Source organism: Somniosus microcephalus, chromosome 1 (assembly GCF_052327205.1).
Source record: "Somniosus microcephalus isolate GS21.2 chromosome 1, FLI_Smic_1.0, whole genome shotgun sequence".
Lineage (NCBI taxonomy): Eukaryota > Metazoa > Chordata > Chondrichthyes > Squaliformes > Somniosidae > Somniosus > Somniosus microcephalus.
Genome location: NC_140987.1, coordinates 51,912,123 through 51,926,309, shown reverse-complemented (window position 1 = coordinate 51,926,309; position 14,187 = coordinate 51,912,123). Strand labels below are relative to the sequence as shown.

At 45.5% G+C, this 14,187-nt stretch overlaps 1 protein-coding gene across 1 annotated transcript in view; it reads left to right on the top strand.

The window, feature by feature from the left end:
- Nucleotides 1-14,187, top strand: part of enpp6 (ectonucleotide pyrophosphatase/phosphodiesterase 6) — a 94,014-nt gene that overhangs the window by 14,991 nt on the left and 64,836 nt on the right. Inside the window, exon 2 of the mRNA XM_085980704.1 lies at nucleotides 4,937-5,116. Coding sequence (XP_085836830.1) covers nucleotides 4,937-5,116 — 180 coding nt within the window. The remainder of the gene's footprint in view (nucleotides 1-4,936; nucleotides 5,117-14,187) is intronic.

The following is a 14,187-nucleotide window of genomic DNA, read 5'->3' as shown; positions in this document are numbered from 1 at the left end:
GGGGAGCTAACGGGGCGCAAATGGCTTTGCGACCGGGCGCGGAGCTGACATCGACTCCCGCCATATGCGGCGGGAGTTTTGCGGCGGTGCTCCGGCGTTGTACCCGAATCTCCTTCGCCCGGAGATCGTGACATCATCGCCGTGCGCATCGCTCCGGTAGCGCCCCGGACCCGAAATTGACTTCCGCCCCCTACAGCAGCGCCGGTCTAAAACACTGACAGCTGCAGGAGGCGTGCATCGGGCGGGCGGCCACTTTGGGGGCGATGATTAAAGGCGAGGTGGCCAAGGTAAGTGGGGGAAAAAAACTTACCTTTCTTGTTGCTGTTTTTTTTGCGGGTTCCTGCCTGCGATCGATCAGCCCGGCACTCTACTTGAGGACAGCTCGGTCAGTAGTGGTGCTACCGAGCCACTCTTGGTGATGGACATTGAAGTCCCCCACCCAGAGTACATTCTGTGCCCTTGCCACTTTCAGTGCTTCTTCCAGGTGGTGTTCAACATGGAGGAGTATGTGTTTTATCAGCTGATAGATAAAAATTGTGAAATATTGATCCTGATCACAGCAATAAAAATTGTGTTATACATATGACTTTGTTAAATGATTACAAATAGCCATGCTTGGCTTAACAGAGAATATAGTATTGCAGCTATATGTGCAATACAGAAATACATCCTAGTTAGTTATTGCATGCTTTAAAATCCGCTAAACCTTACCTTTTATCACTTCCCCATTAGTTATCTTTAGCCACAGGTAGGGGCAGTTAATTCCAGAGACATTGGTGCCTATCTAGTTAATTCTGCTGTTTGTGATGAAGGTGGTTGTGGGGGATGGAGGTACAAAGTTGAGATAAGGCTGAGGCACTAAGACAGTTTTTATATCCTCTCCAGTGGGGAACTAAAACCGAATTGCCTAGAAATCCGATAACGTGCCCGTTTTACAGGCGCGAACTTGGCGCCAAAGCACCCAATATGGTGGCCGAAAGTGCATCACCTGCCATATTGGTATGGGCATCAAAGAGGAGTCTCGGGGCCCAGGCCTGAAACAGGCGTTCGACCCTGTGCATGTTCAGATAAGGGGCCTAAGCCTTTGTGATGCCTCCTTTACCAAATTGGTTTGCCCTGAATGTAGCTGGCGCCGAGGATTACCAGGTCTACACAAGGCCTAACTAAGGACCATCCGGCCACCACCAAAAAAGTAAAGTTTGTAAAAAAATTAAAAAAAAATACTTACCTGAATGTGGAGCCAGCTGGCACAGGAGTGGCTGCCAGCCACCGCTTACCCCCACTCCCCCCCGCCCCCCTCTAGATCGCCGCCTCGCCCTCCCACCCACGGTCATGATCACCGCCTCGATCCCCCTCTCGCTCGCGAATCCCCCGATCATTCCCTCTCCTCTCTTGTCCCAGGACGTACTTGAGGGCCGTGTGTCATTCTTTGCTGACGAGCTGCCTAGGGATGTTCAGCAGGTGTCCACAGCTTGGTCTGATGTAAGTAAGGCCCGAGGCTCAATATCAGGCCTACCCTTTTTCAGCGCAGGCATCGATCCCTGCCCTGAGTTCAGCCTGCCAACGCATGCCAATTTCTAGGCCAAGTGTCTGAGCCCAGAAGTGGCATAACTCACCCGCTGATACCAGTACCAGGCAGCAGCGGTGCTCGCACCAGTGGTGTCTGTTTGGGAGTCAGAGCATAAGCCAGTTGAGCTACAATGAAGAGTTTACTTCAAATTATGGCTGTCTGATAGAAAAGAGTTAAGCACACAAAGCTGTCACATTCCCTGGGTATAGGCATATCTTTCAATGCAAAAGGTGAATTTTTTGCAACTCATCTAAATAAATGGAGATTATACTGACCATCTTATTCTAAGTAATTTCTTATCTCTCGCACAACAACCAATCTTAACTTTGCAAGCATTGCCTTTGGAAATTTCCATGCAATATTAAGATCAAAGCTCACATTTTTATTGCATATTTTAATAATTATGTTACAATCAGTGCAACAAATCAGATTATATAGGTGTGCCACATAATCTCTATCAAAGGTTCCAGAAGGTGTAATAATGATGTGGGCATAATTTCAAAGTTCGCAGATGACACGAAACCGAGAAATGTAGTAATCAGTGAGGAGGATAGTAAAAGAAAAGAAAGGCTTGCATTTATATAGCGCCTTTCACGACCACCTCAAAGCGCTTTACAGCCAATGAAGGACTTTTGAAGTGTAGTCACTGTTGTAATGTGGGAAACACAGCAGCCAATTTGCACACAGCAAGCTCCCACAAACAGCAATGTGCTAATGGCCAGATAATCTGTTTTTGTTATGTTGGTTGAGGGATAAATATTAGCCAGGACACTGGGAAAGAACTCCCCTGCTCCTCTTCGAAATAGTGCCATGGGATCTTTTACATCCACCTGAGAGAGCAGACGGGGCCTCGGTTTAACGTTTCATCCAAAAGACAGTACCTCCGACAGCGCAGCACTCCCTCAGCACTGCACTGGAGTGTCAGCCTAGCTTTATGTGCTCAAGTCCCTGGAGTGGGACTTTGAACCCACAACCTTCTGACTCCGAGGTGAGTGTGCTACCAACTCAGCCACAGCTGACATAGTAACAGACTTCAGGGGGACATGGATAGAGTGGTGAAATGGGCAGACACCTGGCAGATAAAATTTAATGCAGAGAAGTGATTCATTTTGATAGGAAGAATGAGGAGAGGCAATATAAGTGGTACAATTTTAAAGGGGGTGTAGAAACAGAAAGACCTGGGGGTGTACGTACTCAAGTCTTTGAAGGTGGCAGGACAAGTTGAGAAGGCTGTTAAAAGGCATATGGGGGGAAAAAAAAGTCAAAACATTGTTGTTAAAAGATCGGGGATATGTGTTCTAGAACCTCCAAAGATTTTCATGTACAGAGTGAGAAAACTTTATTTTAACTAGCCATCGAATGGAGAAAACAAAACTGTTTTCTTTGCTTACTTTTTCGATGGTCTCTCTTGCTAGGCCACTTGGATGTCTGGAAAACCTGAATGGAGCTGGCTCCGGCGCCTGCTTCGCTCAGGGCAGCCCAGTACGACACAGAGATCCTTCAGTGGGTGGTAGGCCCCTAATTAATATCTACAAGGGGCCTAACCCTGTTTTAGGCAGCTGCCCAGAACGCCTAAAAAATGGGCCCGACAAATTGAGCAGTGGACCAAATGCTATCCTATCCTGCTGCTTTATTGGTCAGCACCGTTTAACACCTGACAAAACGACAAAACAGCACAACACATACCAATTTTTACCCCTTGTAATGTGTTACTTTTCGACTTTACTTTTATCAGAGAGCCAGCATAAATACTAACAAAGTAAATGAGTAATATACAGGGACTTGAAGGCTTAATAGCAATTAATAGATTAACGATTGGTTGTCGATCCTTCATCAGAACTGGGAACGGGAAGATAAGCAAGCCTGTGAATGGGACTGATTGAAGGGGATAAAGTGACAGATAGGAGTTATGAATCGGGAATGCTGACTCCTGTTACAGAGAGGAAATAATTGGTGGAATGCTTAGAAAACAGCTTTGAAAAGATGGAAAGAGGTGAAAACTGATGGATAATATATAATGATTATTTCAATGAGACAATGAAAAGGCATCAAAAGGGTGTGAATGTAGCTAAGCAAGGTGGCGAGAAGTCACTGGATAGAAGCGCAGAAAAATTCTGATGAAAGATCATTGACCTGAAACGTTAACTCTGTTTCTCTCTCCACAGATGCTGCCTGACCTGCTGAGTGTTTTCCAGCATTTTCTGTTTTTATTTCAGATACACAGAAAAACTGTTTCTACATCAGTACATAAGAACATAAAAGATAGGATCAGGAGTAGACCATATGCCCCCTCTCTCAAAAGAAACCTGCTGGTGCGATCACGGCCAGCCACTGGGCAGGGTTTGTAAAATCATCTGGTGCTGCTGGTAGACAGCCACAGTGAACACAGCAAGTGCTTGTCGGGCCTGTTGCCAGCTTCTAACACCAATATAAAATCAGCTAAAAGAAAATGGAAAAGAACCCTGAAGACTTAAATAATAACAAAATATGCTGGAAGTGAACAGCAAGCCTACCAGCATCTGAAAAGGGAAAAACCAGGGTAACATCTAGACACAGACCGTCGCCTCCCAATCAGAACTGTATCAACCTGCTTCCCTTTCCCTCGGGTGCTGATGGACCCATTTCCAGCGACCCCTACCTCTAAGAAGATCGGAGAGATAGCTAAAGTCTGAAGTTGCAGATATATTCTATGGATTCTTTTCATTGGTTTTCATTAAGGAGACAAATTCTGGTCAAGGTCAATAGGTTAACTGAACCATGCCCTAAGTGGAAATGAATGAAGAATGGGTTACGCAAAAACTAAAAAGATTAAATATCTACAAAGCTACTGGGATTAAAGGAGGAAATTAGTAATGCTTGGTTTGATGTTTTTTCAGACTTCCCACAGGTTTGATTCCTGAACTGTGCTGAGTTAGCTGATCTTAGGGCCATGGTGAAGTTCTACAATTGACCTCAACAAAAGTCAGTGAGTTCAGCAAATGTTTAATTAGAGAAGCCACTTCTGAATAATCTTTTTCAGTGTGCTAACCCTCACAGGCAGTGGATCAATTTACTTGTCTGGGCTCGGTTAGACTTCAGGGTCACTGATCAGTATACTTAAATGACGGAGCCCCTTTAAGTTTTTACACATCATAAATTGAATTAATTGGCTAAAAGGCTAACTTCAATTTAAAAGTTAATAAAGGGGTTTAGGTTAGATTAGGTATAAAAATAAAATTAAAGTCTCATCACCAATGATATTTTATACTTAATTGGTGAATTATAACAAACAAGAACAAATTGCTTGATAGAAGTTTGATAGATGAAAGAGTGAAGTGTATGTGAAGAGTGGTCTCATGTTTATTATGGTCTCTGTGTCTCTTACAGGACACCATTGCGATGTGCACCAGATGGTTGGAAATTATATGTGGGATGAGAAAACAAACAAGTCATTCCTGATTGGTGAGAACGAGGACAGCCGACTCCCTATGTGGTGGGATGCATCAGAACCGATCTGGGTTACCATGATAAAGAATAAGCGAAAGGTTTATATGTATTACTGGCCTGGTTAGTATTTGGCATTGCATGAGCCTTTCCACTACCGCCTTCATGACTACTTTAACATAGCCACATAACACTGAATTGTTTCAGCAACTGACAGTGACAGCGACAGCAATGAATGAGTACAGCTGGGATACAATTAAGCAAACTCAGGCTGACTTCCTTTGACCCTGCCCCCCACCGCTCCCTTTGGCCTTGCTTTTCAATCTCTTGCTCAAGACTTTTGAGCCATGTAAAGAAAGAAGAAAGAAAGATTTGTATTTATATAGCGCCTTTCATGACCTTCCAAAGCACAATGAAGTACTTTTGAAGTGTAGTCACTGTAGGAAATGCGGCAGCTAATTTGTGCACAGCAAGCTCCCACAAAATCAATGTGACAATGACCAAATAATCTGATTCAGTGATGTTGATTGAGGGATAAATATTGGCCAGGACACCGGGGATAACTCCCCTGCTCTTCTTTGAAATAGTGCCATGGGATTTGTTACATCCACCTGAGAGAGCAGATAGGGCCTCGGTTTAACATCTCATCCAAAAGACAGCACCTCCGACAGTGCAGCACTCCTTCAGTACTGCACTGAAGTGACAGTCTAGATTTTTATGCTCAAGTCTCTGGAGAGGGATTTTGAACCCACAACCTTCTGACTCACGTAGACAAGAGTGCTACCAACTGGGCCACGGCTGACATACAATATCAGGGAGTAGTTTTCGAGAAACAGAGTCTTGTTTCCCCTAAAACAGGATGCAAGTAGATTCAGGGAGTTGCAGGCAGAGTAAATCCTTTGTGAATCAGTTCTATACCTACACGAAAATGTGCTGGGAACTTGGACGAGCATGCAACTTTTTTCTTGTCTCCTGCATGCACTTTGTTGAGCATTTACACCAGCTGCATCCGTCACTCTGCAGTGGTTCATTCACTAAATCTTGTCTCCTCCATGCACTTTGGTGAGCATTTAAAGCTTATTTCTTTCAGTTCTGAGTTTCTTTGCAAGCCCAACCAACAGTGGCTACCTTTGATGGTTCATCCTTCTTTATCAGTATTCTTGGCTTCATTATTTCCACGATATGAAACCCTAGTCCATCCAAGACTTGGAATACTGCTCACCTATCTGGAGAAGCTCTTCTTGCCCTTCTGTCCTTCTTGTATTCTTCGGTAGGATCCTTCTCTTATCTGTTGCCTCATTCCCTCTTCAGCCCTAACCCTCAGCTGTGAAATTCTCTCCCTAAACCTCTCTGCCTTGCTACCCTACTCTCTCTCCTTTAAGATGCTCCTTAAAACCTACCTCTTTGACCAAGCTTTTGGTCACCTGTCCTAATATCATCATATGTGGCTCGGTGTTAAAATTTGTTAACGCTCCTGTGAAGTGCCTTTAGGATGTTTTACTGTGTTAAAGGTGCTATATAAATGTAAATTGTTGTTGTTGATGTCATCACAATAAAATAGTGAAAGAGAAGAAATGTTGACAGTACGCTGATCATTCTTCCTCCTTTGTATCTCCTAAACTCCAAATATGCTGCCCTACATACACTTTCTCCTCCCCGTATCCTCGATGTGTTGGAAACAAGACTTATCACACCATCTCCTCCTGTGATCATCAGGATTCAGGCTTTTAAAATAAAGCTCGAGGTCATCTGATCACTACTTCCTATTTATGTTTTACTCGTCTACTCTCTTCAACACGGCTAATGCCACAGACTTATTCCACTTGGTCAGTGGAATCCACCCCGCAATGTCTACGGGGCAGGTTCCACAACACAGACAGTTGAGGCGTCCACAACTGTGGTGTATGTAACCTGTTCCACCTTAAGAGAACTTAAGCCTGTTCCACCTTAAGAGATGTACTACTTTCTCTGGCTGCTGTATACGTAATACCGGTGGTGACCACTGGTATATAAGTACTGTGTAGTGATATTGTATTTAGTATAGTCCTGACCTCCAACTAGTAAAGACCTGTTGAACTTTATTCTTGTAGTCTGTGTCAGTAATTAATCTTAATACAACTGGAACACACAGACTTAACAGTGGCGACGAGTCCGATTCTTACCCTGCGGCAGTTTATATCCACGGCGGCTTCGTCCACAGAACGGGCGTCGAAGAGAGGCATCCACCCTCATCACCCTGCTGGAAGACACGTCGCGCGGCAGGCATCGAGAACCCGGAGTGCAGAAGACATCCTGAACTCGAAGCCTCCATCAGCGGCAGTCAGCTATCTTCTTTCTACCTCGGTGGTGGGTAAGCCGGTCAGCGACGCGAGCAGAAAGTCGGCCACATTGGCTGTACAGACGGGGGGAGGAAGACGGAGGAATAAGGGCGGGGACATCGATCGCGGCTGGTGATAAGGGCCGGGCCGCTTTCGGGCCAAAAAGGCGCAGCGTCTGGGGCGACTGAAGGCGCGAGAGCCGCGGTGAAGGCGAACGCAGCCGGTGCTAATAACCGGGCTGCAAGAAGGGCTGCGAGGCGCGACATCGGGGAAGCGCGAATGCCCGAGGGAGCCGCGGTGAAGCAGAGACAGCGTCGGGGGAGTTACTAACCGCTGGGAAAGGGGAGCAGCAGCGGCACGCCAAACGCCATTGCAGCCAGTGGGTGAAGACCGCCAAGTGCGGGAAAACCGCCATTTTGTAGGCGGAGGACGAAGACGAGCAGGAAGCTGCCATCTTGGGATAAAATAAATTGCAACGATGCCTAAACATGGGAACATTGATACCTTTGATGGCGACATCGAAGATTGGGCCATGTATGTAGAACGCATACAAAATTATTGTAAAGCAAATAAAATCCCAGATGCAGAGAAAGCACTAACTTTATTGAACTTAATGGGTGCGAAGACATACGGGCAATTGAAACACCTTTTATCACCAGATGAACCGGCGGATAAGACGTTCGAGGAGATTGTTACTGTCCTGAAAAATCATCTAAACCCCACGCCGCTGATGCTAGCGGAACGATTTAAATTTTACAGCAGAAGGCAGCTGAAGGATGAAAGCAATGCTGAATATTTAATGGAATTGCGTAAGCTAGCAAAGTACTGTCAGTTTGGAACGGGACTAACAGACGCGCTAAGAGATAAATTTGTGTGTGGATTATTAAAAGAAGATACACAAAAGCGACTGTTCGAGGAGAATGAGCTGACGCTTGAGAAAGCGGTCACTATGGCAGCAGCACACGAAGCCGCAGCGAGAGGCACGGCAGTAATGCAGCTACGGTCACCGGAACACAGTACAAATAAATTGGGTTTGAGTACTGTAAAATGTTATCGTTGTGGAAAGACAATACACGATCAGAACCAGTGTTGGTTTAAAAACCAAGAATGCAGAACGTGTGGCAGGCTTGGCCACATAGCTAAAGTATTCCGGTCAGGAAAGAAGACCAGCAACAAAAAGTCACCGCAAGGAAAATACGTGACAAAGACCCGTTCGAACGAACAGAAGTCAGATTCAGACGCTAGCAGTAATGAACTGGGTAGCTTAAGAGTACACAACGTTGGTAAGGATGCAGATCTCCAGACAATTTGGGTCACTCTTCAGATAGCAGGAGTCCAAGTAAAGATGGAATTGGACACTGGATCGGCATTGACGGTCATGAATAAGAAAGATTACAAAAGGTTATTCCAACATATTCCCCTACGGGATACGGCGATTATATTGAAAACATACACGGGGCAAAGAGTGTACCCCATCGGAAAGATAGAGGTAAAAGTGGTCCACAAGGGCGAAGAAAGCCAAGTAATGGACTTATATGTGCTACCTGAAGGAGGTCCACCACTACTGGGACGGGAGTGGATTAGGAAAATGAATATGGACTGGCACTCCTTAAAAGCACTAACGGTAGATTCCGGGGAAACAGATGTCAAACCTAAACGATTGTCCAAAATATTGGATGATGCTAAAGAGGTGTTCCAGCAAGGACTGGGAACACTGAAAGGAATTACGGCAAACATCAAGATTGATGAACATGCACAACCAAAATTTTTCAAAGCCAGACTGGTACCCTATGCAATGCGACCTACTGTAGAAGCGGAACTGGAAGTGCTAGAACGTTCAGGTGCACTGTCTAAGGTAGATTGGAGTGAGTGGGCTACGCCCATTGTTTCCATTATGAAACATAGAAACATAGAGATAGGAACAGGAGTAGGCCATTCGGCCCTTCGAGCCTGCTCCGCCATTCAATGAGATCATGGCTGATCTTCGTCTGAGATCTTAGCTGATCTTACCAGTTCAGTACCCCGTCCCCGCCTTTTCTCCGTAACCCTTAATCCCCTTAGCCTTCAGAAATATATCCAATTCTCTCTTGAAAATATTTATTGAATTAGCCTTCACAGCCCTCTGTGGCAGGGAATTCCACAGGCTCACCACTCTGAGTGAAGAAATTCTTCCTCATCTCTGTTTTAAATGATTTGCCCGCTATTTTTAGACTGTGGCCCCTGGTTCTGTGCTCCCCTGCCATTGGAAACATTCTCTCTGAATTCAGCCTGTCCAGGCCTGCCATAATTTTATATGTTTCGATGAGATCCCCTCTCAATCTTCTAAACTCCAGTGAGTACAAGCCCAAACTATTCAATCTCTCCTCGTAGGTCATTCCCGCCATTCCAGGTATCAGCCTGGTGAATCGCCGCTGCACTCTTTCCATGGCAAGAACATCCTTCCGCAGATGGGGCGACCAAAACTGTACACAATACTCCAGATGCGGTCTCACCAGCACCTTGTACAGCTGTAGTAAGGTATCCCTATTCCTATACTCGAACCCCCTTGATATGAAGGCCAACATACCATTTGCCTTCTTAATCGCCTGTTGCACCTGCATGCTCTCCTTCAGTGACTGGTGCACAAGAACACCCAGGTCCCTCTGCACTTCCCCATCTCCCAATCTATTGCCATTTAGATAATAATCTACCCTCCTGTTTTTACCCCCAAAGTGGATAACCTCGCATTTATCCACATTATAGTGCATCTGCCACGTATCCGCCCATTCCCCCAACCTGTCCAAATCGCACTGTAGCCTCCTGACATCCTCATCAGAGCCCACCCCTCCTCCTAGTTTAGTGTCGTCAGCGAATTTGGAAATATTGCATCCAATTCCCTGATCCAGATCATTTATATATATTGTGAACAGCTGGGGTCCCAGGACAGATCCTTGCGGCACCCCGCTGGTCACTGCCTGCCACTCCGAAAACGAGCCGTTTATTCCAACTCTCTGTTTTCTATCCGCCAGCCAGTTCTCTATCCACGTTAATACTTTGCCCCCAATCCCATGAGCCTTAATTTTGCATGATAATCTTTTGTGTGGAACCTTATCGAAGGCTTTCTGGAAGTCAAGGTACACCACATCCACTGGCTCTCCCCCATCTATTTTACCAGTTACTTCCTCAAAAAATTCCAGCAGATTAGTCAAACACGATTTACCCTTTGTAAATCCATGTTGACTCTGTCCGATCCTTTCCCCATTTGTCAAGTGCTCCGCTATTTTATCCTTAATAATGGACTCTAGCATTTTGCCCACAACCGATGTAAGGCTTACTGGTCTATAATTCCCTGCTTTCTCTCTACCCCCCTTTTTAAATATTGGGGTAACATTAGCTACCCTCCAATCCACGGGTACTGTTCCCGAGTCAATGGAGTTCCGGAAGATGATCCTTAGAGCATCTGCTATCTCCAGGGCCACCTCCTTAAGTACCCTAGGATGTAGTTTATCAGGCCCCGGGGATTTGTCGGCCTTCAGTCCCCTCAACTTACCCAACACCATATCCCTAGAGATACTAATTTCTGTCAGCTCCTCCCTCTCATTAGTCCCTATGTTTGCCCTTCGAGCAACAAGCCAGGAGAACCAGGGAAGGTTCGCATCTGTGGAGATTTCAAGATCACCGTTAATCTGGTGCTTCACACGGTGCAGTATCCGCTTCCGCGGATTGAGGATATTTTTGCTTCGTTGTCTGGCGGGAAACACTTCACCAACATAGACCTGGCGCAGGCGTACTTGCAGATGGAGGTTGAAGAAGAGTCACGCCAGTACCTCACGATCAACACGCATAGAGGTTTGTACCGGTATAATAGGCTGGTTTTTGGAGTGGCATCGGCTCCGGCAATTTGGCAGAGGGCCATGGAGCAGGTATTACAGGGAATTCCAGGCACACAATGTTACCTGGACGATATTCTGATTACAGGTGATGGTGATGAAGAACACCTTGCAAACTTGGAACTGGTGCTCAACAGACTGAAAGAGTATGGACTTAGAGTTAATCGGCAGAAATGTGAGTTCTTTCAGAAGCGGATCTCTTACTGTGGTCATGTCATTGACCGGGAGGGGCTTCATAAGTCTCCTGACAAGATAGAGGCAGTTGTAAAGGCTCCCGCTCCGGATAATGTCTCTCAGTTGAGGTCGTTTCTAGGATTGATTAACTATTACCATAAGTTTCTACCGAATCTATCCACAGTACTGCACCCGCTGAATGCTCTTTTACAGAAGGGGGTACCATGGGAATGGAGCGAAAACTGTAAGAAGGCATTTCGCAAAAGCAAAGAATTGATCACCTCCGGAAGTGTTGGCTCACTTCAACCCGACACTGCCTATTCGGTTGGCATGTGATGCTTCTCCATATGGTATTGGGGCAGTACTCTCACACAAGTTGCCAAATGGCACGGAAAGGCCAGTCGCGTTTGCATCCAGATCATTGACCTCCGCTGAGCGCAACTATGCGCAGATCGATAGGGAGGCTCTCAGCCTTGTATGGGGAGTGAAGAAGTTTAATCATTACCTGCAGGGCCAAAAATTCACACTTCTGACAAACCATCAGTCGTTGGTATCCATTTTTAACCCTAAGAAGGGTGTTTCGGTGATGACAGCACAGCGACTCCAGAGATGGTCCCTTTTCCTAGGGGCACATCAATATCAAATAGAATTCAAAGGTACAAAGCAGCATGGCAATGCTGATGGGCTGTCGCGCCTGCCACTACCTGAAGCAGAAGAGACGACGAAAGTTGACCCTGTTGAGTTATTTCATTCGACCATCATCGAGTGTTTACCAGTCACCAATGCAAGTATTGAAAGAGAAACCAGGAACGACCCGACACTATCCCGAGTTTACGAGGTGACAGTGAAGGGATGGCCAACACATGGTGATCCTCTGTTACCGGCATTCTCGGCAAGGCGAGACCAGCTGTCCGTCTGCCATGGTACTTTGATGTACGGGACAAGAGTGATTATTCCTCCCAAGTTACGGGAAAGAGTTCTAAAGGAACTGCATGAAGGTCATCTGGGGGGAGTTAAGATGAAAAGTCTTGCTGGGGCTTATGTATGGTGGCCGGGCATTGACCAACAGATAGAGGAGTTGACAAAAAGCTGCGCTGGGTGCCAAAAAGTGCAAAATGCACCTCCGATCGCACCGCTACACCCATGGGAATGGCCTTCAGCCCCATGGCAACGCGTACATATTGACTTTGCTGGTCCATTCATGGACTCCATGTTCCTAATTGCGGTGGACGCACATTCCAAATGGCCAGAAGTGATCAAGATGAATACCACTACTTCAGAAAAGACAATTGCGGTGTTAAGAACAATATTCGCAAGGAACGGATTGCCAGAACAGATCTGTTCGGACAACGGACCACAGTTCGTGTCGGAAGAATTCCAAAAATTCTTAAAGAAGAATGGGGTGAAACATTATACCTCTGCCCCATATCATCCGGCGACAAACGGGTTGGCCGAGAGATTTGTCCAAACATTCAAAAAGGCAATAAAGGCCATGAACGATGATCAGATTCCGTTACAACACAAGGTGGACAATTTCCTAATGGCATATCGAAACGCCGCTCATGCAGTGACTAACCAAAGTCCTGCCATGATGTTTTATAACAGGAGGTTGTGGTCCAGGTTGGACTTGTTAAAACCAAATGTGCGGAGGGAAGTGGAAAACAAACAGTTCCGGCATATTAATAACAAGTCCACTTGAAGTTTCGATGTAGGACAACCAGTGTTGGCAAGGGGCTATGGAAACGAAAAATGGCAGTCCGGAACAATTCGGGCCAGACAAGGACCTCTGATGTACACAGTAGATATTGGTAACAATGTGATAAGGCGTCATGCGGATCAACTGGTAGAATCAAGAGCAAGGGTCGAACACATGGTTGCGACAGCGACAACTGTGGAAGACGTTAATGAACCTGAAGCATCTACCTCGGCAGGGACTGTACCTGATGATGACGTCCAATACATAGGAAACCAACAAGAAGAGTCACCTCAGCAACAAGAATCAGAGACCACTGAAAGGCGTTATCCAAACCGAATCAGAAGGCCTCCTGAGAGACTGAACCTTTGAACTGTTTATACCTGAAGTTATATATGTATATATGTTATGTTAAATTGGGATATGACTGTTAAGCTAAAAAGGGAGGATTGTGGTGTATGTAACCTGTTCCACCTTAAGAGATGTACTACTTTCTCTGGCTGCTGTATACGTAATACCGGTGGTGACCACCGGTATATAAGCACTGTGTAGTGATATTGTATTTAGTATAGTCCTGACCTCCAACTAGTAAAGACCTGTTGAACTTTATTCTTGTAGTCTGTGTCAGTAATTAATCTTAATACAACTGGAACACACAGACTTAACAACAACGGTTTCAGTTGGGGTGAGGCTGTCAACTATAAATGCAGCGTCTAAATATTAGCCAAAGGTAATGAGTTCATTAATGATGCAATCCTCAGAGTCACTGATGATAGCAGCTTTCTTTTATAATTCTAATTTTATAATTACAAGGTACAAAGGTTAGCTAATTTGATAATTCAGATATCGTCTTGCAAAGATTGGAAGGTCTTGTATTAACAAAGAAACTGAATTATGTACTTCACCCAATTAGTAAATATAGTTGGGGAGCCATGACGGAATAAACAATAGCCCAGAGATTGCTGGAGCGGGGCATCTCACAGTAAATTGAATTTTTTCCCTCACTCTTCAGACCGTATTAATTTTGTGCCACAATTTGCTGGAAGTGTAAGCTGATAACAGCGCGTTGAGGTCAACGAGGCATCTGGGACCTCCTGAATGTCGGGTCCAATGGTCTTTCTCCTTATCCAATGAAATTTA